The sequence below is a fragment of the Dipodomys merriami genome, unplaced genomic scaffold, assembly GCF_024711535.1.
Source record: "Dipodomys merriami isolate MVZ:Mamm:240054 unplaced genomic scaffold, mDipMer1.0.p SCAF_534, whole genome shotgun sequence".
NCBI classification, from domain to species: Eukaryota; Metazoa; Chordata; class Mammalia; order Rodentia; family Heteromyidae; genus Dipodomys; species Dipodomys merriami.
In genome coordinates, this window is record NW_027206107.1 from 170,205 (window position 1) to 197,969 (window position 27,765).

The 27,765-nt window shown below is 44.3% G+C and overlaps 1 protein-coding gene across 7 annotated transcripts; it reads right to left on the reverse strand.

Moving 5' to 3' along the window:
- Positions 1-1,334: 1,334 nt before the first annotated feature.
- On the reverse strand, positions 1,335-27,680 carry LOC138811534 (zinc finger protein 567-like). Of its 7 annotated transcripts, none has more exons than XM_069999271.1 (5): positions 13,364-13,880; positions 11,436-11,749; positions 9,518-9,592; positions 6,048-6,134; positions 1,335-3,790 (listed from the first exon to the last, which is right to left on the reverse strand). In XM_069999271.1, the coding sequence occupies exons 2-5, from the start codon at positions 11,446-11,448 to the stop codon at positions 2,094-2,096; spliced, it is 1,872 nt and encodes a 623-aa protein (XP_069855372.1). In that variant the 5' UTR covers positions 11,449-11,749; positions 13,364-13,880; the 3' UTR covers positions 1,335-2,093. The 7 variants fall into 7 exon arrangements, with proteins under 7 accessions (XP_069855372.1, XP_069855371.1, XP_069855377.1 ...); XM_069999276.1 differs by lacking the exons at positions 1,335-3,790; positions 6,048-6,134; positions 9,518-9,592; positions 11,436-11,749; positions 13,364-13,880 and adding exons at positions 15,777-18,018; positions 22,101-22,193; positions 22,760-22,886; positions 24,383-24,453; positions 27,495-27,680; XM_069999275.1 differs by lacking the exons at positions 1,335-3,790; positions 6,048-6,134; positions 9,518-9,592; positions 11,436-11,749; positions 13,364-13,880 and adding exons at positions 15,777-18,015; positions 22,101-22,193; positions 22,760-22,911; positions 24,383-24,453; positions 27,495-27,680.
- Positions 27,681-27,765: the final 85 nt, after the last annotated feature.

A 27,765-nucleotide genomic window follows, 5' to 3' on the forward strand; every position in this document is an offset into this window, starting at 1 on the left:
ATTATTACACAAAACTATAAAAAATACAAATATCCACCAACAGGATAAATAGAAATATATTCTTAAAATGGAATAGTACAAAATGAAAATACACTACTGCCACATGCAATAATGTACAAATCTTTGAAATGTTCAGTGAAACAGCAGGGCACAAAAATCCTAATGTATGATAAAAATACCTAACAAAGTTTAAGAGCATGCAAAACTTTATAAACCAGAGAAATGGGATTTTTGGGGCTATAAGCAACTATAGTGTTTTGGGTTTGGTTTTTTTTTGTCATCGGTTGTAGGGCTTGAACTCTGGGCCTGGGCTCTGCCGTGAGCTCTTCAGCTCAAAGTGAGAGCCACAGCGCCACTTTCGGTTTGGTTTTCTCTTGTTTAATTGGAGATTAGAGGTCAGACTTTCCTGTGCAGGCTGGCTTTGAACGGAGATCCTCAGATCTCAGCCTCCTGAGTAGCTCGATTACAGGCGTGAGCCACCCTCGTCGGGCCCAACTACAGTTTTTGTTTTGTTTTTTTGTCCCTTGTGAGGCTTGAACTTGGCCTGAGTGGTGTCCCTGTGCTCTTTTGCTCAAAGCTAGTGTTTTAACTTTGAGCCACAGCTCCACTTCTGGTTGTTGAGTGGTAAATCGGAGATGAGTCTCACCGGGAGTTTTTCTGCCTGGGTTGGCTTTGAACTGTGATCCTCAGATCTCATTCAGAGTAGCTAGCATTACAGGCATGAGGCACTGGCACCTGGCACAACTACTGTACCACTGGCACTACCTGCACAACTACTGTTTATTATACAGAATGCAATGAGAAGTTGATTGTCAGGCATCAGTGGCTCATACATGTAATCCTAGCTTCTCAGAAGTTTGAAATCCAAGTATCATGGTTTGAAGCAATATCAGAGAGACTCCTCATTTAACAACCAAAAAAAGGCAGAAGTGGAGCTGTGGCTCAAGTGATACCAGCCTTGCTCACAAAAGTTCAAGTACAGGCTCTGAGTTCATGACAGGCACAAAAAAAAAAAGAAAGAAAGAAAAACAAACAGTTGATTGGGTGGCTCATGCCTTATACTCTTAGGATTAGATATAAAAGTGGTTCAGAGCCAGCCCTAGCATCAGAGACTATCTTCAATGACACTCTATCTTCAATGAGACTATTTTCAATGAACCACCAAAAAGGTGCAAGCAGAGCTGTGGATCAAGTGGTAGAATGAAAAAGCTAAGGGATAGTGCTCAAAGCCTGAATTCAAACCCCAGTACTAGCACATACACAGACCAAAACAAAAAAGGTGTTTTAAAAAATGTGGGAATACTGATAATCATTTCAAAATTTGTCTCTGCATGTTATATGTTTTTTTTTTTTTTTTTTTTGGGTCCAGTTGTGGGGCCTGAACTCGGCCTGGGCGCTGTCCCTCAGCTCTTCAGCTCAAGGCTAGCGCTCTACCACTTGAACCATAGCTCCACTTCCGGCTTTTTTTTTTTGCTTATGTGGTGCTAGGGAATTGAACCCAGGGCCTCAGGCATGCAAGGCAAGCGCTCTACCACTGAGCCACCTTCCCAGCCCGTTTTTTTCTTTTTACACTGGAGCCATGCCTTCAGCCCTTTGTTTTGCTTTTTTTTTTAACTGCCAATGGGATTGAACTCAGCTCAGGGTTTCCAACTTGCTAGGAAGGTGCTCATATATATACATATATTTTTTTTTAAGCGAAGCAATTGAATTAGTAGGAACAGTTAAAAGTAAGCTTTGGGCTGGAAAGGTGGCTCAGAGGTAAGAGTGCTTGCCTTAAATGCATGAGGCCTTGGCTTGATTCCTCAGCACCACATAATCAGAGAAAGCCAGAAGTGGCACTGTGGCTCAAGTGGTAGAGCACTAGCCTTGAGCTGAAGAGCTGAAAGACAGTGCCCATGCACAGTGTTCAAGTCCCACAACAGACCCCCCCAAAAATAAAAAATAAGCATCATAAGTGATCAACTTCAATTAATTTTATATGTTAGCAATCAGTAGTTAAATGATATGGAACATGATTAAATTACATTAACATGTTTAATCATTATCTATTGAAAACTAAAGGTTTACAGTCATCTTAGACTTCACACAAAAGATCATTCATTGATTTCCACATCTTCCCCGTTATGAGCTTTCTGATGGACAGTGAGGTTTCTCTTATAGCTGAAGGACCTGGCACACTCACTGCACACATAGGGCTTCTCACCTGTGTGAGTTCTTTGATGGACAATGAGGTTTGTTTTCTGCCGGAAGCACTTTCCACATTCATTACATTTATATGGTTTCTCTCCTGTGTGAGTTCTTTGATGATGAATGAGGTAGGACTTCCTGCTGAAGGCTTTTCCACAATGAGGACATTCATAGGACTTCTGGCCTGTATGTATTTTCTGATGTACAGTGAGGGTTGCCTTCTGGCGAAAGGACTTCCCACATTCATTACAGACATAGGGTTTCTCTCCTGTATGAATTCTCTGGTGCAGATTGAGATTTGTCTTCTGACTGAATGACTTCCCACACTCATTACATTCATATGGCTTTTCTCCTGTGTGAGTTCGGTGGTGATCAATGAGGTAAGATTTCATTCTAAAGGCTTTCCCACAGTGAGGACATTCGTAAGACTTCTCCCCTGTATGTGTTCTCTGATGTGCCACCAGGGTTGTCTTCTGGCGGAAGGACTTTCCACATTCACTACAAATATAGGGTTTCTCCTCATTGTGGGTCTTCTCATGAAGAGCAAGGGTTGTCTTCTGAGAGAAAGCTTTCCCACATTCATTACAAATGTAGGGCTTTTCCCCTGTATGGATCCTCTGGTGTACAGTAAGGTTTGCCTTTTGGTGAAAGGACTTCCCACATTCTTTACAGATATAAGGTTTCTCCCCGGTGTGAATCCTCTGATGTAAAGACAGGGTTGTCTTTTGGCGGAAGGATTTCCCACAGTCATGGCACTCATATGGTTTCTCTCCTGTGTGTGTTCTCTGGTGACGAATGAGGTGTGATTTCAATCTGAAAGCATTTCTACACTGTGGACATTCATATGACTTCTCCCCTGTGTGTGTTCTTTGATGATCTGTGAGGGCTGTCTTTAGGCGGAAGGATTTACCACAATCATTACAGACAAAGGGTTTCTCTCCTGTGTGAGTTCTCTGGTGGTCAATGAGGTAGGCTTTCCTTCTGAATGCATTTCCACACTGATGACACCGATAGGGCTTTTCTTCTGTGTGAATTCCCTGATGGAGAATCAATACTGACTTCCTGCAAAAGGATTTCCCACACTGAGTGCACATATGTTTTCTTTCAATATTGGTTGCTCTTCTCTCTGTATTATATAGTCTGTTATGTGGGTGTAAGCCTCCCTTTTTAAGGAATGTTTTCTCACAGTCATCATATGCAAATGACTGGGCCACTGTCATTATCTTCTGATACTGTGGAAACGTGTCATTATGACAAAAAGCCCTGCCACTATGATTATGAGACTTGACTTTAGAATGAGTTGTCTCTCCCTTAGTATAAATGGATGATTTCCCATAGCTGTTAGACTCAGTAAACCTCTTTCTTTCAGGACTTAGGTTGCTGAATAGTTCTGAGACATTTTCCAGAATCTTTCCATGAGAGGTAAATTCTGGAGGTAGAGCTTTTGAATGGGCAGGCTTTCCCACTAGAGGAAAGGTCTTTTCATATATGTTACTCTTGTCCTTCATCGTTCTTTTGTGGTTAATGCATATAACTGATCTAGAATAGTTATGTTGGTGCTCCTTGAATTCCATTAAAAAGTCTTCAGCTTTCCAGTTTTCTTCTAGGGAAAGACAAACAAAACCTCTGTGCTTTAATATGAAAAGAATAAAAATGAGCAATGACTACTACCAATCCTTCTGTACCCACCAAATTTCACAGAGAAATAAACCAAGAAGTTACAGAATAGTGGAAGATGGATGGATGATTGGAAAAACAGATTCAGAAACAATTAACTGACTCTGCCAAGTCCATTAAACTGTGAATTAAGAGGACAAAAAAAATTAGAAGAGGGCTGGGAAGGTGGCTCAGCAGTAGAGCACTTGCTTGTATGCATGAGGCCCTGGGTTCAATTCCTCAGCACCACATAAGCAAAAAAAAAAAAAAAAGCCAAAAGTGGCACTGTGGCTCAAGTGGTAGAGTGCTAGCCTTGAGGTGAAGAGCTGAGGGACAGTGCCCAGGCCCAGAGTTCAGGACCACGACCGGACCCCCCCCCCAAAAAAAAAATTAGAAGACATGTTTATTCAGAGAAATATTCGAGGCAGAATGGAGATCATCTATGTTTTTTGTTTTTGTTTTTTGGTTGGTCATGGGGCTTGAACTCTGGGCCTGAACACTGTCCCTCAGCTCTTCAGCTCAAGGCTAGCACTCTACCACTTGAGCCACAGTGCCACTTCCGGTTTTCTAATGGTTTATTGGAGATAAGAGTCTCACGGACTTTCCTGCCTGGGCTGGCTTTGAACTGTGATCCTCAGATCTCAGCCATAAGCGCCTAGCTAGAGAGCATCTATAATTCTACTCCTGTGTCCCTAGGTTACTCTGGGAAAACACAGGTATGCTATTCCAAACACCTCCCTTTTCCATGCAGCCATTGCTGGCCAACTAGTCTTTTAAGTGCCAATTAATTTCTTGCAATTTAGGAGTACAATTCTATGTTCTAGCTTCTTCTGATCTACCAAGTAGCTGGAGATTACTTTCTCATACAGTAGGAAAACTAGCAAAATACTTCTAATGGGAACTTTAGAATATAAATTTACATATAAATATGTATTTCGGTGGTCCAGGGTTTTGAACTCAGACCTTGTGCTTGCTAGGCAAAGTCTCTTAGCATTCTTATTGTTTGAGCTATTATCCCCACTCCTTTTGCTTTAGTTATTTCTCAAATGGGGTTTCAAGTTTTTGCCTTGGTGAAGCCTGGACCACAGTCCTATTTATGATTTCTGTGAAGCTGGAATGAGAAGTGTGCATCTACAGTTGAGATGGGGTCTTGTGAAGTTTGGACTTGTACTTCAGTCATTCTGATCTCTGCTTCTCAAGTTGCTAGGATTAGTTGTAAGCTACCATACCCAGCTATATATGCCTTTGGAGTAGATGAGATAGATTATTTTCCCTATAATTCTATGCATAATTAGTGAAGTAATGATGGAACACCTAACACTAGTTTCATAAAGAGGGTATTCAGAGGATCTTATCTTGGGGGAGAAAATGTTTTTTGTGTGTGTGTGTGTGTGTACGTCATGGGGCTTGAACTCTGGGCTTAGGTGCTGTCCCTGAGCTCTTCAGCTCAAGGCCAGCGCTCTACCACTTGAGCCACAGCACCACTTCGGTTTCTAGTGGTTTATTGGAGATAAGAATCTCATGGACTTTCATGCCCGGGATGGCTTTGGCTTTGAACCATAATCCTCAGATCTCAGCCTCCTGAGTAGCTAGGATTACAGGCATGAGCCACCGGCACCCGGCTGATTCCTGATTATATATAGTTTATACTTAATTATATATAGTTTATATTTAAAGATTTTCTCCTCTAAAAGCCATGAGATTCTTATCTCCAATAAACCACTAGAAACTGAAGTGGTGCTGTGACTCACGCCTGTAATCTTAGCTACTCAGGGGGCTGAGATCTGAGGACCTCGGTTCAAAGCCATCCCATCCCGGGCAGGAAAGTCCATGAGACTCTTATCTCCAATAAACCATTAGAAAACCGGGAGTGGCTCTGTGGCTCAAGCAGTAGAGTGCTTGCCTTGAGCTGAAGAGTGCAGGGACAGCGTCCAAGCCCAGAGTTCAAGCCCCACAACCGGCCAAAACAACAACAAAATCAGGCATCAAATTCTATGAACATATCCAAGAACTCTGTGTATGCGTATGCATACACTACTGCCAATAGATAGCAAGGAGTTGAGAAAGGGAAAGATTCAAGGAAAAGTTCATGGAAAATAAATCTTGAGAGTAAAAGGAAGAACACTACATAACATGAAACATCTTTGTAGGAAAACTCTACAAAAAAGCATGAATCCATTTTTACATGAAAGTCAGAAACTTACCTAAGTAGGCATGACCTGTAAATGCTGTCCATGGCTCTTCCCCTCGCTCCAGTTTGAGGATCACATCAGGTTTGGTCAGGTCACACCCTGATAAGGGATACGAAGACTTTTTAGCTGGTTAAGGTTCAATATCTCAAAGATGGCCAGGTGTTGGTGGTTCGTGCCTGTAATCTTAGCTACTGAGGAGTCTGAGATTTGAGGATTGTAGTTTGAAGCCAACCCCAGCAGGAAAGTTTGTGAGACTCTTCAGGTAACCAGCAAGAAGCTGGAGGTGAAGCTGTGGCTCAAATGCTGCCCCTTAAGTAAAAAATAAGGGACAGCAGTCAGGGCCTAACTTCAAGTTCCACTACTGTCCCCCCTCCAAAAAAAAAAAAAATCTGAAAGATAAGTAGATATAGCTGGGATATAGCTAATCAGAAGAGTTAGCAGAGATGGAGTTAGATGTTTGGGTAATGTAGATGATGGTTTTCATTTGTTATAAAAATAAACTCAGGCCAGGCTGGTGCTGGTGGCTCACGCCTGTCATCCTAGCTACTCAGGAGGCTGAGATATGAGGATCATGGTTCAAAGCCAGCCCAGACAGGAAAGTTCTTGAGATTCTTATCTCCAATAAACCACTAGAAAACCAGAAGTGAGGGCTGGGAAGATGGCTCAGTGGTAGAGTGCTCGCCTTGCATGCTTGAGGCCCTGGGTTCGATTCCTTAGCACCACATAAGCAGAAAAAAAAAAGCCGGAAGTGGTGCTGTGGCTCAAGTGGTAGAATGCTAGCCTTGAGCTGAAGAGCTGAGGGACAGCACCCAGGCCCAGAGCTCAGGCCCCACGACCAGACCCAGAAAAAAGAAAAAGAACCAGAAGTAGCACTATAACTCAAGCAGTAGAGTGCTTGCCTTGAGCTGAAGAGGGCAGGGACAGTGCCCAAGCCCAGAGTTCAAGCCCCAGGACCAAAAAATAAACAAACTCAGGACTGGGAATGTGGTGTAGTGGTACAGTGCTTGCCTAGCATGCATGAAGCCCTGGGTTTGATTCTTCAGTACCACATAAACAGAAAAGGCTGGAAGTGGCACTATGGCTCAAGTGGTAGAGGGGTAGCCTTGAGCAAAAGAAGCTCAGGGACAGTGCACAGGCCCTAAGTTCAAGCCTCAGGTCTGGCAAAAAGAAATAAAATAAAAAGTAAACTCAGCACCAGGTAAGTGAAGACAATCATCCTTTTTAACTGAAAGGAATATATCACTTTTTCACCCCTGAAACTCAAATCACACTAGGAGAGAGAATGCTGAAAGAGTAATCAAGCGAATCTCTCACCAAGTGTGGTGGTAATATCTGTTGCCCTAGCTATCAGGACGTATAGGAGGAAAGAGTTGGAAAACTGAGTGTTTGCAATCAGCCTGAGAAAAATAGTAAGACCCCATTTCAAAACAAAGTACAAACAACAGGACTGGTGTATTCAAGTATTAGGAAGGTTTGCCTAGCCTGTGTTAGACCCTGGCCCCAAGTTCCACACATACACACAAAAACACTTTTCTGCCTGGGAAGAAAGTCCCTTTGAGACTCATCTCCAATTACCACTCAAGATCTGGAAGTGGTACTGTGGCTCAAGTGGTAGAGTGCCACCTTTCAGCACAAAGAGGTTCAGAGACAGCTCCCAGGCCCTGAGTTCTGGCACCACAACCAACAAGAACAACAAATTTCTTACCCACAGAGATGAGGTGGCAATAGTTTTCCAACATCACCTCCATGTATAGAGTCTTCTGAGCAGAATCTAAGTGCTGCCACTCCTCCCGAGTAAAGTCCACAGTCACATCCTTAAAGGATAGGAGTCTCTGTAGTGCAGGATTAGAATTGAAGATAGAACAGGGTGACTACACTTTGGGGACCACGGTTGGCCTGCTACTTGGAGACATTTGATGAAAACTTGTATAGGAAGCCTGGCGTCTGGTGGCTCACGCCTATAATCCTAGCTTCTAAGGAGGCTGAGATCTGAGGACCAGAGTTCAAAGCCAACCCGGATAAGAAAGTCCATGAGACTCATCTCCAGTAAACCACCAGAAAAGCAGAAGTGGCGCTGTGTATCAAGTGGTAGAGCGCTAGCCTTGAGCTAAAGAGCTGAGGGACAGCACTCAGGCCCAGAGTTCAAGCCCCATGACCGACAAAGAAAAAAACCAAAAACCAAAGATGCAAAGAAGTTAAAAGAAAAGGACAGGAAAAGACACAATTTTCTACTTAGCATTGGAAAGCTGGGGTGGGCAGAGATATGTTAGCACAGACTTTGAGATTGTGGATGTAGCTCAGTGTAGAGTGCTTTACATAGTTATGAATCAAGAAAATATAATTGCTGAAATGTTGAGTGAACTCCTAGATAGTATCCTGCAAACCCTCTAGTTAAATAGATTAGGAAAAACAGCAGTATATAAAAAAGATCAACAGTACATCCTACATATACTAGATAACAAGGACATATAAAAAACTTAAAGATGAACTGAAACCTCTTTGTACAACTAAACAATAAAATAAATGAAGATAACAAATTAAGACAGTGAAGCCGCGCTGGTGGCTCATGTTTGTAATCCTAGCTATTGATGGGCTGAGCAGAAAAGTTCACAATTATCAACCATCAAAATGAAGGTGTGGCTCAAATAGTTTGCTAGCTGAAAGTACAAAGGCCACGACAAGGGCTTGAGGCCCTAGTTCAAACCCTAGAACCAAATACAAAATTAAATGAAATAAAAACCTAGGAACAAATCTGTAATACAATCAATGTACCAGGAAAGATGGAATTGGAAGGCCACAGATTTTTAGGAACTATGACTAAGACTGAAGGAGCACAGAGTAGAACTAGGATTCTCATGTCTTTGTGCAAGTTGTTAAGGCCTCAAAGCCTTGAGCATTAGCTAATAGCACTCCAAGTTTTACCTCCATCTTCACTCAGATCTGTAGCTACGACAAAGGCTTAGCAACAGACAAAAATGTCTTTTTACATTTTATTTGTATAAAACAGGTAAATTTGCTAATGTATTTTTATCAATTCAAGGAAATATATTTTTATCCTAGCATAGTTTTTGGAAGAGACTGAGTAAGGAAAAAATGAAGACCAGTTTTCTGAACGGGAAGATTGCTGAGAGGATTTAGGACAAGAAAGGCAAATACCCGCCGGGCGCTGGTGGCTCATGCCTGTAATCCTAGCTACTAATAGAGGCTGAGATCTGAGGATCGCGGTTCAAAGCCAGCCCGGGCAGGAGAGACTGTGAGACTCCTATCTCCAATAAACCACCAGAAAAACCAGAAGTGGCACTGTAGCTCAAGTGGTAGAGCGCTCGCCTTGAGCTGAAGAGCTGAGGGACAGCGCCCAGGCCCAGAGTTCAAGCCCCACGACCGACAAAAAAAAAAAAAAAAAAAAAAGAAAGGGAAATACCCAAATTGCCTTTAAAAAAACAAAACCAAGAATCTTTCACAAAGGATAACTATCACCTTACCTGAGCCATGGTTTTGAGATCTGCAAGAGATGACCAGCCTTGCCTTTGGGCTCCTCTTTAGAAAAGGGGCAGTTCCTACAAGGGCAAAGCCAAAGCAGGAGAGAAACCACATGAAACTACAAGCACCTTATGCCTTTCTTGTGACTTACAGTTAACCTTAGTTCAAATTACCTCTGCTGGGGACCCTGGGGGCTCATGCCTGTAATCCTAGCTATTCAGGAGGCTGAGATCTGAGGATCTCAGTTCAAAGCCAGCCCGGGCAGGAAAGTCTGTGAGACTCAGCTCCAATAAACCACTCAGAAAAGTGAAGTGGCGCTGTGGCTCAAGTGGTAGAGCACTAGGCTTGAGCTGCAGAGCTGAGGGACAGCACCCGGGCCCAGAGTTCAAGCCCCATGACCGATAGAAAAAACCTGTCCCTGGGCTGGGAATGTGGCTTAGTGGCCTAGCATGCATGAAGCCCTGGGTTTGATTCCTCAGTACCATATAAACAGAAAAAGCTAGAAGCAGCTCTGTGTCTCAAGTAGTAGAGTGGTAGCTTTGAGCAAAAGAGGCTCAGGGATAATGCCCAGGCCCTGAGTTCAAGCCCCACCACTGGCCAAAGAAACACAAAAAAACCTGCCTCCCCCTCAATGAGAAACATTACTGACATGAACATTTTTCTGTTTGCCTAATAGATATAAATTGTGATTCTAATTTTTAGTTTTCTAAGATAAGATAGCATCTTGTCTAGTTTTTTTTTTTTTTTTTTTTTTTTTGGGTCCGGTCGAGGGGCCTGAACTCTGGGCCTGGGCGCTGTCCCTCAGCTCTTCAGCTCAAGGCTAGCGCTCTACCACTTGATACACAGCACCACTTCCAGCTTTTTTCTTTTTGCTTATGTGGTGCTGAGGAATGGAACCCAGGGCCTCAGGCATGCAAGGCAAGCGCTCTACCACTGAGCCACCTTCCCAGCCTTGTCTCTAGTTCTTGACTGTCAATAGGCAATCTGGTTTTTAAAATTAGATTATTTTCTAGATTAGTACTATATCTTTTATAAAAGAAGAAAAATATTTTGTTTATGGTATAAGTTAGAAGTTTTTATAGTTTCTCATGTGACTTTTTCTCATGAAAAACTACAAAGGATAGAGCAAGTCCTTGAATTTGACGCCCAAAGCTGCAACAAGATAGGTGGGTTTTTAAAAGATATTTAGGAACTAAGGATATAGCTCAGTAGTAAAGTCTTTGTTTACTATGTACAATGGCCCAAGATCAATCCCTAGCATCAAATAAACAAATTTAAAAAATTGTTTGCTCCTTGGATTAGTGCCAGATATTCAATAATCTGTTCTATACTTCCACCTTCCAGCAAAACCACTATCCTAGCCAGGTGCTGCAGGTGGCTCACGCCTGTAATCCTAGCAACTCAAAAGACTGAGATTTGAGGATCATGGTTCGAAGCCAGCCTGGGCAGAAAAGTCTCCAGGAGACTCTTCCTCCAATTAACCACTCAAAAAATGGAAGTGGCACTATGGTTCAAGTGGTAGAGCACTAGCCTTGAGCACAAAGAGGCTCAGGGATAGTGCACAGGCCCTGAGTTCAAGCCCCACAACGGACTAACAAAACAACTCTCTAACTCCCTCACCGCCCCCCCCCAAAAAAAAAAAAACAGGGCTAGGAAGGTGGCTTAGCGGTAGAGTGCTTGCCTAGCATGCATGAAGCCCTGGGTTCCATTCCTCAGTGTCACATAAACAGAAAAAGCCAGAAGTGGCACTGTGGCTTAAGTGGTAGAGTGCTAGCCTTTAGCAAAAGAAGCTAGGGACAGTGCACAGACCCTCAATTCAAGCTCTAGGACTGGCAATAAATAAGAAGAAAGCTCAGGAGCTGGGAAGGTGGCTCAGTATTACAGGCATGAGCACTGGCACATGGCTAAAGTAATTCTTACCTGAGAAGACCATGAAGCCATGGATGGAGACTGTTTGTGTTGTTTTGGATCCTATCCAAGAAGAGTGACTGTATAACTGAGATCCATCAGAGCAGGTGGGCAGTGCATGCTGGGAACAGTGGGTGGAGGAGACACTGTGCCCATGACAAGGGAGGTATATCTGCAGGTTCCCAGAAGTAGGTTCCCAATACAACTTCCCAATAGCAAGTTCTCACGACATTACAGCATCACCAGTTCTGTTGACTTCAACTTGTCCTGATTTTGGATTTTTCTCTTTCCCAGTACCTAATCCATTGGAGCTGGAGACTACTCACCTATAGGAATAAGGAGAGAAAACTGAGGTTTGAGAATTAAGAGAAAATATGATCATGCAAATATACCCTTTCACACCACAGGCTTTTAAAACAAGTTTACTTTTTATAATGAACACTTTAGTCAGCTAAGTGATTATTGCAAGATTATCTTTCCGTGTAAGTATCTGAAATGCTTTAAAAAAATTTTAAATTGTGTAAAGGGGTTTTTTTTTTTTTTTTGGTCAGTTGTGGGGCTTGAACTCTGGGCTTGGGCGCTGTTCCTGAGCTCTTCAGCTCAAGGTGAGCACTCTACTGCTTGAGCCACAGCGCCACTTCTGGTTTTCTAGTGGTTTATTGGAGATAAGAGTCTCAAGGACTTTCCTGCCCAGGCTGGCTTTGAACCACGATCCTCAGATCTCAGCCTCCTGAGTAGCTAGGATTACAGGTGTGAGCCACCAGTGCCCAGCTAAGGTGATTTTTTTTTTGGGGGGGGGTGGTGGTAGTGATGGTGGTAGGCCTGGGCCTGGGCGCTGTCTCTGAGCTCTTCAGCTCAAGTCTAACACTCTACTACTTTGAGCCATAATGCTACTTTCTGGTTTTCTGGTGGTGAATTGGAGGTAAGTCTCATGGACTTTCCTGCCTAGGCTGGCTTTGAACTGTGCTCCTCAGATCTCAGCCTCCTGAGTAACTAGGATTACTGGCGTGAGCCACTCGTGCCCAGCTGAAATTTTTTTTTCAATATTATTTTAAGGGGCTGGGAAGATGGCTCAGTGGTATAGTGCTTGCCTTGCATACATGAGGCCCTGGGTTCAATTCCTCAGCACCACATAAGCAGAATAGTGGTAGAGTGCTTACCTTCAGCTGAAGAGCTCAGGGACAGTGCCCAGGCCCAGAGTTCAAGCCACACGACTGGGGAAAAAAAAGAATGTCTTGAGCTGGGGGACTGGTGGCCCATGCTGTAATCCTAGCTATGTAGGAGGCTAGAGATCTGAGGGTTTCAGTTTGAAGCCAGCATGGGCAGAAGAGTCTGTGAGACGCTCATCTCCAATTAATCACAGAAAAAGCCAAAACTGGCTGTGATTCAAGTGGTAGAGTGCTAGCCTTGAGCAAAAGGTGCTCAGGGACAGTACCCAGACCCAGAGTTCAAGCCCCATGCCCAGCAGAAAAAAGAAATAAAGAATAAAGAATGTCGAGTCAGGTATATTGCAGTATATCCCTATCATCCCAGCACTGGGTAGACAGAGACAGAAGGATCACGTGTTTGAGGCCAGCCTGGGATATATACTAAGGAAAAAAAAAAGCCTAAAAAATCATTGAAAGGGAGGAAATGTGACTTCAAACGAGTTTGGGGCGTGTCTGTTATTTTGTTTTAATGTGTGTTCCCAATGGTAATTCATTTCTGCTTATCAGTCAATATGGGTTTTCCAATATATATAATGCTACAATATGAAAATCATTTTAGCTGCCCCTCTTCATCACAGAAACGCTTATTTTACTTGTCCAAATGTCACAACCAGCACCGGCATATACAAGGTCCAATACGGCCAGCATCTAAACGAGGCACCCGTGGCCCGTCGGCACCAGCTCTGCGTCTCAGTGGCAGTGAAGTGGCCACGCTCCGTGGGCCGTACTCACACTGTCACGGTGGCTTCACCGCCACGCCCGCGCACGCTCGCAGGTCCCGGCCACGCGCCGGCGGCCTCGGACACGCAGACCGCGCGCGGTGAGTCCCGCGCCGCAGGAAGTGACCCTCTTCTCCCAGCACACAGGGAAACGGGCACCACCGGGCACCGCAGCCGGGTGCCCAGCTGCCCGCACCCCCCGGCCGAGCCCTCGCCAGCCCCGGCCGCGTCCCCGTCCACAGGGCGATGCTCGCGCTGCTTTCCTCCGCCGAGCTTCTCCGCGTCTCCACTTGGAGGCTGTGGCTCTCCTCCGGCCCAGGCCCCTTTTCCCAGCTCGCCTTCCGCAGCCCAGGCTCCAACTTCCCGCCTCCCGGGCAGGACGTCCCAGCCTCTGCCCCCCGGGCGGCGACGAGACTGGCGGTCCAGCAGCCCACGCCTGCGGGGCCTACCCTCCCAGAAACCTCCGGGGGTGTGGGGTGGATGCGACGGTGCGTTTCTCCACGCCGTTAGCTACGGACGCGCGCGCTGCCTCTACATCCGGGCTTTTAGGGTCTCGGACTACACTTCCCAGAGACCTCCGGGCGTCTTTTGAACGTGGACGGCGGTTTCCCTTCCAAGTTCTACTTGTCAGGTTTGGAATGTTGGTTTCTACGTTACTGGAGACGAGACGCGTCGCCAGCGGGACTCAGGCCTGTGAATACCTGAGGAGGAGACGCGTGGGGACCCAGCACTGCCAGCTTGTCACGGTGCCGCCACGGCCTCCCGCCATGGGAGACGTCTCGGTTTCTTGGAGAAGGGATCTTGTTATGCGGAGCTGAGCCAGCACAGCATCCTGCCTTTGCCTCCCAAGGGCTAGCTTGCGTCCCCATGCTGGCGCTAAAGGAAGCTTGTAATTTAGTGATATGAACCAGGTCGTGCGGAAAGCTTCGTTCCCACTTCTGCTGTTCTAGGTTTAAATTTGGGAATGAGGAGGTTGTCTATTGAAGGAATGTTTTCCTGAAAGTGTATCTGTCTGGGAAGCCTTCCATCAACACATACATTGATTAGAGTCGTTTTGAAATGAAGCACGGCTTGATTTTGTCAGAGCACCCTGGCCCCAGTGTCTAGCTTGGTGTTTAATACACTGGGTATTAGTGGTGAGTGCCCTCCTCTGTGCCAGTTGTAGGTTCACTTGTTTCATGGAATTTTGTGTCCTTGAATGACCCTGCTGTCACAGGACCTGAAATCAAACTATGGGCCACTGTCCCGGCCCTCTTCTGCTCCAGATTAGCGCTCTATCACTCTGAACCACCATGCCACTGCCTGTTTTCTAGTGGTTGGAGGTTAGAGTCTCACGGAGACTCCTGTTCGGGCTGGTTTTGAAGGACAATCCTCAGATCTCAGCGTCCTGAATAGCAACCGGTGGGTGGCTGCTGCTTCATTTTCCCTCCAGGTTTATAATCTTATGGATTCCAGTTGCAAAGAAATGACCACCAAGAAGTTCTGATTCTGGGAGAATTTTCCACCACTGCTATTATAAGCTTATTCACCCCCACTTGGGTTAACAGTCCCCGCCCTGGGTCCCTTGCAAGCCAGGCCTGGCCCTAGTTGTCTATTCTTACCAGCTTCGGGTGCATCAGCAATGGAGTCTGGATACTAGTCAGTCTCACGCTGGTTCAAGTGTGTGATCACAAGGTGCCAACTATAGAATGTATTGTCTCTGCTCCAAGATGTTTCCCCTGGCTACATGACAGCTATAAGATATATTGGTTTTGCTACATGCTAGATATAGAATGTATTGTCTCTGTGATGGGATGTTTTCCCTGGCTGCGAACCAGCTATAGAATTGTGCTGCCCTGGCTGTGGGATATCTCCGGTGTCCATCTGTGATTATAAAACTTTCCAACCCTCCAGCCCTTTCTTCTGCCCTCAGACTCCTGACACTATATCTACCTCTATGGCTGCGAGAACAGTTTGCTGCTACTCTGTCCCACAAGAGATAGCCTGTCAGCCTCTACTGACATTAAACATTTCTTTCTCCTACATGACTGTGTCGGAATGGTTCTCTGGGTCGGCGCTTACAGCTATCCTTTGGAGATATCCCAGCTGGGCACCAGTGGCTCACGCTTGCAATTCCAGCTACTCAGGAGGCTGAGATCTTCAGTGGAAGCCAGCCTGAGCAGGAAAATCTGTGAGACTCTCCAGTCAACCACCAAAAACCAGAAGTGGAGCTGTGGGTCAAGTGGTAGAGTGCTGGCTATGAACCTCTTTCCTCAGATTTGAGTATTATAGGCATGATCCATCAGCATCCAACTTTACTTAATGCTTTTTCAGTAATTTAAAATATTAACATTCCTTTCCCTTCGGAATATATCATGCTGTGAGGTTAGTTGTTTAGAAGTATTTACCAAAGCTGGTTAAACATACACATGTCTTAGGATCCAGCAGTTCCACACTCTTAAGTTTATACAATAGTGCAAGCAGAAGACAAGTATACTCTCAGAAGCATTACGACCTGAATGTAAACAACATCAAAGTCCATCAACAGTAGAACAGATCGCTATATACTCTTCTAATGGAATTATTTACAGAATGAAAATGATAAGTAATATACAGAATATTTTTTGATTATAAATACTATACCAGATGAAAATAAATGAACTTCTGGCACATGCATTCACAGTTAAACATATCACAATGAATGACACCTATTATGAAAGAACACAATACAGCATTGTAAAATGGTTATATTACATAAAACTAATAGGTCAAAATTGTGTTCACTTTGAGGATTAACATTTTTTTTTTTTGTCGGTCATGGGGCTTGAACTCGGCCTGGGTGCTGTCCCTCAGCTCTTCAGCTCAAAGCTAGTGCTCTACCACTTGAGCTACAACACCACTTCCACAACTAAGTTTGTAAAGAGACATTTGTAAAGAGAAGTACAAGTTCCCATTTCCTTTCTTCAGTGTGTCCATGGATCTCAAGCAGTTGGCCAGCTGCTTGTTATAGTCCACCAAAAGCTATGCACTAAAAGTAAAAACAATTTTATGTATTTGTAGCAATTTAACAGGTTAAATTTTAGGCTTTCATTTCCTAAGTGTTTTGTCTTTTATCAAGAAGTGTTTGTGTGTACATATAGATGTTTTACAAATTAGCAAGCAGTAAATATGTGGTACAGTATTTTAAGCCACTGAATATTATGATACTTGCAAGCAGCAGCAGGTACAGGTTTCACTATGATGTAAATTTTTTTTTTGTTTTTTGTTTTTACAAAAGTGTCATGATTTACTGAATCCTGACACTTTGTACTTTGTGAGTTTTCTGGTGGACAATGAGATTTGACTTACAACTGAAGAACTTCCCACATTCTTTACATTCATATGGTTTCTCTCCTGTGTGAGTTTTCTGATGTCGAATAAGGTTTGATTTCCTACTGAAGGCTTTCCCACATTGAGTACATCCATTGGACTTTTCTCCTGTGTGTATTCTGTGGTGAACTGTAAGGATTGCCTTCTGGCGGAAGGACTTCCCACACTCATTACAAATGTAGGGTTTCTCCCCTGTGTGAATCCTCTGATGGAGAGTGAGGGTTGTTTTTTGGCAGAAGGACTTCCCACAGTCATTACAAATATAGGGTTTCTCCCCAGTGTGCGTTCTCTGATGTACAGTGAGGGTTGTTTTTTGGATAAATGCCTTGCCACACTCATTACACTGATAGGGTTTCTCCCCAGTGTGAGTTCGCTGGTGATCGACAAGATAGGACTTCTTCCTAAAGGCACTTCCACACTGACTACATTCATAGGCTTTTTCCCCTGTATGTGTTTTGTGATGTCTCGTGAGGGTTGCCTTCTGACGGAATGACTTCCCACAATCAATGCAAACATAGGGTTTCCCCTCTATATGGGTCTTCTCATGAAGAGTGAGGGCTGTCTTCTGTCGGAAAGCCTTTTCACACTGATTGCAAACATAGGGTTTTTCGCCTGTGTGAATACGCTGATGTTCAATGAGGTATGACTTCCTTCTAAAGCTGTTCCCACAGTAAGGACATTGAAAGGGTTTATCTTCTGTTTGAGACCTCTGTTGTACAAGAAAGCCAGACTTCCTACAGAGCAATTTGTTGTATGGAGAGGACTTCTTTTCCATAAGATGATGCAAATGGCCACTTAGATCTGACTTTTCCAGGAAGGCAATTCCATCTTTATTGTACTCAGAGGTTCTTTCTCCTTGATGAACTCTTATGTGTGCAAACAACATTCTTTTCATGAAGAAGGATTTGTTACATTCATTACATTCAAAGGGTGGCTCTGCAGTTCGCACCTTTTGATGTTGAGCAATCTCCTGCTTTCCACTGAGGTCCTTCTCTGTTGATTTGTGGAGATTCACTGTGCAATGAACTTTCTGGTGTTTGGTACTGAGAACTGATTTCTCCCATCCGTTACTCTCACCAAGCTTCTCTCTTACAGGGTTTAGATTTCTAATAAGCTCTGAAATGTTTTTCAAAAATTTTCTATCAGGTTTATAGTCACAGGGCGCTTTTGAAGTAATGTGGTTCTTGCTTAGACAAAGGCCTTTTCCATAAATATTTCTCTCTTTAATTAATTTTTTGTGATTGATAAATACAATAGGTCTGGAATGTTTATGTTGATATTTTTTGAGCTCCATTAAAACATCTTCAGCATTCTCATCTTCTAGGAAAAAAAAACAATTAAGATTACTATAAACTTTTTTTTTTTTTTTTTTTTTTTGGTCCGGTCGTGGGGCTGAACTCTGGGCCTGGGTGCTGTCCCTCAGCTCTTCAGCTCAAGGCTAGCACTCTACCACTTGAGCCACAGCACCACTTCTGGCTTTTTTTTTTCTTTTTGCTTATGTGGTGCTGAGGAATCGAACCCAGGGCCTCAGGCATGCAAGGCAAGCGCTCTACCACTGAGCCATCTTCCCAGCCCACTATAAACTTTTATGATAGGCTATGGATTGGATGTATATGCCAAGAACTCCCTGTCTTGATGTTGTATGTAGGAAAAGAATAGAATGTATTACCTTTTGATCTGGAAAAGGTACAAAACATAAACACAGGTTAGAAATATGGCTTAGTGGCAAAGTGTTTGCCTAGAATGCATGAGGCCCTGTTCAATTCCTCAGTACCACATAAATGAAAATTAAAAAAAAAATTTAAATCCATAAACACAATTCCTGCTACCATTCAAATGAGGAAAAATAGCATAAGGAAACTTGGCTGTCAGGCTGGGAAGGTGGCTCATTGGTAGAATGCTTGCCTTACATGCTTGAGGCCCTGGGTTCGATTCCTCAGCACCACATAAGCAAAAAGAAAAAAGCTGGTGGGGGGAGGGGGGAGGCTGGGAAGGGATATGAAGGGTAAACAAAGGAGGAGGCTACAATGCTTGGTAAGAAATGTACGCATTATCCTGCCCACATAATTGTAACTCCTCTGTACAGTATGTTCACAAATAAAATAAAATTAAATTAAAAAAAAAAAAAAGAAAAAAGCTGGAAGTGGCGCTGTGGCTCAAGTGGTAGAGCGCTAGCCTTGAGCTGAAGAGCTGAGGGACAGCACCCAAGCCTAGAGTTCAGGCCCCATGACCGGACCCCAAAAAAAAAAAAAAGTAAGAAAACTTGGCTGTCCAGGCTGGGAAAGTGGTTCAGTGGTAGAGTGCATGCCTTGCATGCATGAGGCCCTGGGTACGATTCCTAAACACCATATAAGCAAAAAGAAGCCGGAAGTGGTGCTGTGGCTCAAGTGGTAGAGCCCTAGCCTTGAGCTGAAGAGCTGAGGTACAGCACCCAAGCCCAGAGTTCAGGCCCCATGACCGGACCAAAAAAAAGAAAACTTGGCTGTCAAGCCGGGCGCCGGTGGCTCATGCCTTTAATCCTAGCTACTCAGGAGGCTGAGATCTGAGGATCGCAGTTCAAAGCCAGCCTGGGCAGGAAAGTTCGTGAGACACTTATCTCCAATAAACCACTCAAAAACGGTAAGTGGTGCTGTGGCTCAAGTGGTAGAGCGCCTGCTTTGAGCTGAAGAGCTGAGGGACAGTGCCCAAACCCAGAGTCCAAGCCCCCTGACCGACAAAAAAAAAAAAAGAAAAAGAAAACTTGGTATGTTGTAACTAAACTGCATACAGAGGGTAATGCAGGGATACATGAGCAGGAGACAAATGGTGGAATAGGGATTTTTCTTGGAATAAGAATCAGATAATGAAGTAAACCACTAAAGGGTACTAGACAGGAGCATTGTAATAAGTATAACTATTAGGCTGAAGTGAAAACCTATACATCTGTGTGCTGTATGCTGCTTGCTGTACCTCATACTCACTGTTCCCAGAAAAGCAACGCTAGCCCCAACCTTCCCAGAAAATTCATAGAAGCAGCATGTGTGACACTTCCCTGAACTCTGCCTCATGTGCTTTTTCTCTTGGCTGATTTTCACCTTTCTCTATAGTAATCAGCAACTGTGACCACAGCAGCATTTGGTGGGTTCATTTAAGTTATGGAACCTATGGTTGGTCCTGAACTCTTAGACGGTGTGAGAAGTTAGAGATCTGTGTGGATTACTGTACCCTTTAGCTTCTTAGCTAGCTAACAGAACAGGGATCTGTAAGTAACATGTAGAATTTGTCATGATAAAACTTCTGGTAAGGGAAGAGGTAACAATGTTCCATAAGAAATGTTGTCATGGACTGGGAAATTGGCTCAGTGGTAGAGTGCTTGCCTTGCATGCATGAGGCCCTGGGTTCAATTCCTCAGCACCACATAAGCAGAAAAAAGAAGTGGTGCTATGGCTCAAGTGGTGGGGCGCTAGCCTTGAGCTGGAGAGCTGAGGGACAGTGCCCATGCCCAGAGTTCAGCCCCCAAAACTTGACCAAAAAAAAAAAAAAGAAAGAAAGAAAAAAAAAAAGTGCTCATTACCTTACTTATGTAACTTTAACCCCTCTGACATCACCCTTACAATAAAGTAAAATAAAAATTTAAAAATTTGGTAGTAAGGAACAAAACTGATTACAGTGCCATTTGATCAAATAGATAGCAAGCTGGGTGCTGGGCTCACACCTGTAATCCTAGCCACTCAGGAGGCTGAGATCTGAGGATCACAGTTCAAAGCCAGCCCAGGCAATAAAGTCCATGAGACCCTTATCTCCAATTAACCATCAGAAAACCAGAAGTGGTGTTATGGCTCAAGTGGTAGAGTGCTTGCTTGCCTTGAACAGAAGAGCTCAGGGACAGTGCCAAGGCCCAGAGGTCAAGCCCCATGTCAAAAAAAAAAAAAAAAAAGATTATGAGAATGTAAGAATAAAAAGCAGGAAGTGGCACTGTAGCTCAAGTGGTAGAGCGCTTGCCTTGAGCTGAAGAGCTGAGGGACAGTGCCCAGGCCCAGAGTTCAAGCCCCACGACCAACAAAAAAAAAAAAAATAAATAAAAAGCAAATGAGTAAAGATCTTTTTATTTTCCAGTGGTATTGGGGTTTAAACTCAGGACATAGGACTTAGCTTTCCAGGCAGGTACTCCAGCACTTAAACAATGCTCTCAGCCCCTTTTTATCCAGGACAATCTGGACCTTGATCTTCCTATTTAAGCTATCCACCATAGCTAGAATAACAGATGTGTACTATATACTAAGATTTTTTTTTCTTCTTTATTTTTTTATTTATTTATTTTTTTATCCGGTTATGGGGCCTGAACTCTGGGCCTGGGCACTGTCCCTCAGCTCTTCAGCTCAAGGCTAGCGCTCTACCACTTGAGCCATAGCACCATTTCCGGCTTTTTTTTCTTTTTGCTTATGTGGTGCTGAGGAATCGAACCCAGGGCCTCTGGCATGCAAGGCATGCGCTCTACCACTGAGCCACCTTCCCAGCCCCTATACTAAGATTTTTATTGTATAGTGGAGGGTAGGAGTGGCCTCATGAATATTTTGCCTGTGCTGGCCTAGAACATCAATCTTCTTTCTGAATAGCTAGTACTATATTATAAGTGTGAGCCACCATGCCTGGCAATTCTTTTTTTTTTTGGGGGGGGGTCCAGTCAAGGGCCTGAACTCTGGACCTGGGCGCTGTCCCTCAGCTCTTCAGCTCAAGGCTAGCGCTCTACCACTTGAGCCACAGCACCACTTCTGGCTTTTTTTATGCTTATGTGGTGCTGGGGAATCGAACCCAGGGCCTCAGGCATGCAAGGCAAGCGCTCTACCACTGAGCCACCTTCCCTGCCCTGCCTGGCAATTCTTGTAAGCTAGTAGAGTGGGATAAATGGGCTGAATTGTCTACTTGCATTTATGCTTCACACAAAGCAAGTTGTAATTACAACTAAAGAATGGATCAGGGGCGGGGAAGGTAGCTCAATGGTAGAGTGCTTACCTCGCATGCATGAGGCCCTGGGTTCAATTCCTCAGCACCTCATAAACAGAAAAAGCTGGAAGTGGCACTGTGGCTCACATGGTAGAGCGTTAGCCTTGAGCTGTAGAGCTCAAGGACAGCGCCCAGGCCCAGAGTTCAAGCCCCATGACCGACAAAAAAAAGAGAGGAGAAAAAAAAAAAGGAATGGATCAGATTATTGTGGTTCTCAGTACAAGAACTGAGACTGACAAAGCTCCTTTTAGGACACATCAGAAAGGCGCCCGCAAATGCCTAGTTCAAACTTTACTAATGATAAAAAAAAAAAAAAAAAAAAAAAAAAAAAAAAAAACCTCAGGAGATCTGTAAAAGCATTCAAAGGTGCCAACTACCTGAGAGTTTATTCCACTGGAATTTTATCTGTACAGACTCACCTCCATAGTTCTGACTTGGAAAAATTCTCTGTGTCCACAGCTCTCCTCCTTGTTCCAACTTGCGGATCATATCGGGCTTAGCTATATGAAATCCTGACAACGAAAAATCAGATTTGATCTAAGCTGTATGGCCTTCAAACTGTTGAAGAAAAAAATATGGTTTCAAAGGAGGCAGAGATCTGAGGATTGTAGTTCCAAGCTAGCCCAGACAGGAAAGTCCATGAGATTCTTAGGTCCAATTAACCAGCAAAAAGCCAGAAGTAGCTGTGACTCAATTGGTAAAGTGCCAGTCTTGAAAGAAAATGTTAAGGGACAGTGCCCAGGCCCTGAGTTCATTCACATACTTATATTCACATACACATGTATACACACACACACACACACACACACACACACACACACACACACACACACACACACACACACACACACACACACACACACACACAACTACAATTTCAAGATGGCAGATGTCATACACAGTAACATCTTACCAGAGTCAGTACTAGTCAGTAGTAGACAAGAAAGGATATAATTATATTTTGTTAATAAAAAGAGATCTTTTACCTTTCATCTCTGAAAGTTCTGTATGTTTTAGGAATCATTGTATCTCTTAGGTTATATATGACACTGATAAGATTCAAGGAGTGTTTCCTTACCCACAGAAATGAAGTGGCAATAATTTTCCAACATCACATCCCTATAGAGGGCTTTCTGTGCATGGTCCAGCTGCTGCCACTCCTCCGCCGTGAAGTCCACAGTGACATCCTTGAATGACACTGGTCCCTGTAAGGGCATACTCTAGTTCATCCTGAAGTGATCGGAAATGGGTGAGAACTAAATATTGAAGGCCTTGTTCTGACCAAATTTACTGGTCACACTAGTTTCCTTACTTTGTGTTTTTTTTTTAATCCTTGAAAATGCATTATCAGTATTTATTATTACCTCATGCTAAACATATCAACTGAAATTACATATTTGTTCTGATGTACCTGGTTTATGGAGGATCAAAACCAGTTAAACCTTTATTCTGCTCATAAGAAGTTAGAGGCTAGCCAGGCGCTGGTGGCTCACGCCTGTAATCCTAGCTACTCAGGAGGCTGAGATCTGAGGATCGCGGTTCAAAGCCAGCCCAGGCAGGAGAGACCGTGAGACTCCTATCTCCAATAAAACAACCAGAAAACCGGAAGTGGCGCTGTAGCTCAAGTGGTAGAGCGCTTGCCTTGAGCTGAAGAGCTAAGGGACAACGCCCAGGCCCAGAGTTCAAGCCCCATGACCGACCAAAAAAAAAAAAAAAAAGTTAGAGGCTAGGAGAGAGGCATACATGGAAATACATGCACTCATAGACATTACAGATGCAATGAGAGAAATATATACATGGGAAAATGTCACAATGCAAAGAAGAAAAAAAATCTTATTTTGGTCTCCGAGGCTTTGTTGAGGATATAAGGTTTTGTACTCACAACAGATTTGTTTTGTAGGAATACAGGGCATCAGCTTTTAAAAGTTCATGGGGAGAAGAAAACCAGTTAGTAAATTCAGGAAATTACCAAAGGCACAGTAGGGAATAGTCTCTGAACTCTTATCAAGGAAAAGCAGTATGAAATTACACTGGATTATCTTCCTTCAAAGCACTGGGTCTCGGGGCTGGGAAGGTGGCTCAGTGGTAGAGTGCTTGCCTTGCATGCCTGAGGCCCTGGGTTCCATTCCTCAGCACCACATAAGCAAAAAGAAAAAAGCCAGAAGTGGCGCTGTGGCTCAAGTGGTAGAGCGCTAGCCTTGAGCTGAAGAGCTGAGGGACAGCGCCCAGGCCCAGAGTTCAGGCCCCACGACTGGACCCCCCCAAAAAAAACCAAAAACCAAAAAAAAACAAAGCACTGGGTCTCAGAATGGACTAAGTACATTTCCAACATATTCACAATTATGAATTGTTAGTAGTCGTTAGAAAAAAGCTCAAGGACAGCAGCCAGGCCATGAGTTCAAGTCCCAGGACTGGGACATAAACAATATGTAAATACTGCCTATAATCAGAAGGTGCACTTGGGGGAAGGCTTAAATGGAGAAACAGAATGGGGTTTGGAATAGGTAAGGTAGGAAGGCACTGAGAGTACAAAATTTTGGAACACACTATCCCAAGAGTTGTTAAATATTGTGCCTTATGGATTCCTCCCCCCAATCCAGGACCTCACTGAAGACCAATGCCAAATATCCAGGCAGTTTAGGTGACATTGCTGAACAAATGTTTCCTGTGATCCTATTTCCTAAAACAGGAAATACCTCACCTTCGGCATGGCTTGGACAACAGGAGATGATCCTTGTCTCTTGAGCTCTTCTTTCAAAAAAGAGAACTGTTCTACAAAGGCAAAGCACAAGGAGCCATGAGAGAACAATACTAGTTACTTTTCCTAGAGTAACTCAGTTAAATTTGTATTATCACTGCTCTTTTCCACTACTCTTTTCCTGTACATAAATCCAGGACACATGTTAGTGGGAAAATGGACAAGTCCTGCTCTCTTCTAACCAGAAACTTAGTTTCTTGCTAATGCAGAATAGATTTCTGTGGAATCTGTTGAAACTTAGAAAGGAAATTTTGTGTTTTGTTTTGAATTCCCCAGGTCTAATTTATTTATATATTTACTTTATTTATTTGGTCATGAAGCTTGACCTCTGGGCCTGGGCACTGTCCCTGCATTCTTCACTCAAGGCCAGCACTCTACCACTTGAGCCATAGTGCCACTTCCGGTTTTCAGGGGGTTTATTAGAGATAAGAGTCTAAGGGATTTTGCTGCCCAGGCTGGCTTTGAACCGCTATCCTCAGATCTCAGCTTCCTGAGTAACTAGGATTACAGGCGTGGCTACCGATGTCCAGCTCACAAGTCTAATTTCTATTTCTATCTTCCCTAGAACACAAGAATCTTTCAAGTTGTTTTTAGTCTGTCAATTTATTGTCAGCCTGAAGTTCATGATATTAACAAATACAGTTGAAATTTTCAATTTGCTATGGGGCTTGAATTCAGGGCCTGGGTACTGTCCCTGAGCTCTTTTGCTAAAGGCTAGTGCTCTACCACTTTGAGCCACAGCATCACTTCTGGTTTTTGAGTGGTTAATAGTTATTGGAGATTAGTCTCACAGGGGACTTTCCTGCCCCAGCTGGCTTTGACACCTGATCTTTAGATCTCAGCCTCCTGAGTAGCTAGGATAACAGGTGTGAGCCACTGGCATCCAGCTTAGTTGAAATCTTTGCCCATCACCTGAAATTTTGTAGTTCTAAAGTATATAATTATTATGAATGGAGAATAAGCTTCAATCATTAAATTTAAAGACATCCCTTATTTCCTGTAATTGCATCTCCTTATAGTATATAGTTTAGTTCTAGTCTCACAGATTTTTTTTTTTTTTTGGGTCCGGTCGTGGGGCCTGAACTCTGGGCCTGGGCGCTGTCCCTCAGCTCTTCAGCTCAAGGCTAGCACTCTACCACTTGAGCCACAGCACCACTTCCGGCTTTTTTCTTTTTGCTTATGTGGTGCTGAGGAATGGAACCCAGGGCCTCAGGCATGCAAGGCAAGCGCTCTACCACTGAGCCACCTTCCCAGCCCCAGATTTTTTTTTTAATTTCCTAAATTGACACTCCTTTCTGTTCCTCCCACCCAGGTGCCTAGGACCCAGTGTTGTCCATGCTAAGCAAAACATTCTACCAGTGAACTAAATCTTTGTATTCAGACTCTTCCTGTTCCTCCTCCTCACCCTTCCTTCGTCTCCTTCTGTCCTCTTCTTTGTGCCAGTTCTGGGGCTTGAACTCAGGCCCTGGGTGCTTCCCTTAGCATTTTCACTCCAGGCTGGCATTCTACTTGAACTACATCTCCATTTCCAGCTTTTTGTTAGGTAACTGGAGATAAGCATATCATGGACTTTCTGCTTAGGCTGCTTTGAAACTTTGTTCCTCAGATCTCAGCCTCCTCAGTAGCTAAGGTTACAAGCATGAGCCATTGGCATTCAGCTCAAATACTTTTCAAGCTTAGAATTTTCAAGAGGAAAATTCACTTACATAGAAAGTGTTGAAAGTAGTAATGAGAGCTGGGGATGTAGCTCAAGTGGCAGGAGACCCTGAAGTCAAACTCCTCACCAAAAAGAATGTGGTAGTTGTGATTTTTTTTTTAAAAAATCACTTTTTCTTGCCTTTCCTCAAGGAACACAGTGTATTTCCTATGCATTGTTTTTAGTTAGCATGGCATCACCAACTGGGTATTATGGAAATTCCTATACAGTATTTATATTCCTATTTCATTTGCTACATTATGACTTAAATCTTTTGAGGTAAATTTAACGACAAACTTCTACTCATCAATCACTTATTTATGACACATCATTAAAAAACTTCACATATGACAAGACAAAAACACGTGCAGTTATATTCATTCAGAACTCTAAGTCATACCCGTCATGTTTCACTCAGAACTAGAGCAAGCATACTATACAATTCTAGGCAAAATCAATCACATTCATAAATCACTTTATTTCCTCCACCTTATTTTTATTAGCATGGATTAGTAGTTGTACAAGTGAGTTTCCTTTTGGCATACCGATATGTGCATAATATGTACCATGAACAGATCACAAATTAATCACAATCTCAAATATGACTCACAATCTTAAAGTAAGACACACGCAGAGGCTACAGTAGAACAACACGTCCACCTTTTGCACAATAGCTGCTATGTCCCAGTGACACACATTCAAAATGCGGCAGGTGTGAATGGGGGTTGGCCAACCCCCAACACACACACACACACACACACACACACTGTTGTGCAGCGACCTGCTCCCAGCGTCAGAGCTTCCACGGGGGGAGGGTCACACAGGTAAAAATCTCCAGGTCAAGGCCACCATCCCCCGGGTCACGCCCACCGACCACGCCCCAGGCCCTGCCCTTGCTAGCTGAGCGTCTGGGTACCATCGTCCCAATTACCAGGCCTGGCTGGGAGTCCCGGCTTCCTCCCTCGCCTCCCCATCGGGAACCACGCCCCGAGTCTGTTCTTTGGTTTCTGAGCATCCAGCTCCGTCCTCCGCCTCCTCAGGAGGCCTGGCACCCAACAGCATTGCCGGAGCCCCCGCTGAGCCGTGTGCGCCTGCGCACTCGCGGCCGAGGGGGGGCGCTCCCAGGGGTCTTCGCGGCCGCGGCGGCGGACGCGCGTTAATTGCTGCTAACGGGCGCCGTAGCTTCGGTTTTATCGCGGTCTGCTTAGACGTCCACTGTGTGTGTGTGTGTGTGTGTTTTTCCTTAGTCCCCTAAGCCTGCGCATGAAGCGTAGGGTTCACGTTTCTCAGGCCTTGCGGTCATTGTTTTCTGTGCGGTGAGTTAGGGCGGCCCAGGTCCGGGTGGGAAAGGAAGCTCACCGGAGACTCTTCCCCTTCCACTCCCCACGGAGTTCCCGGGACCTGGATAAGGCCTGTGAAAGCGGAAGCCTCGCTTGTCCAGATGTCTGCTCCCGGAGGTGGTGCCGGTGATGTGTGAGACTTTGTGACCGGCCCGGTGTGGGGACCCGAGTGTCCTGGGCGAGAAAATAAGCGTGTGGGCGTGGACGCGCTGGTGGGAGGACGCGCTGGTGGGAGGGGCTTGATTCTGGTTGGATCCCGGGTATACGGGCGGGACCTGAGGCGGGGGTGG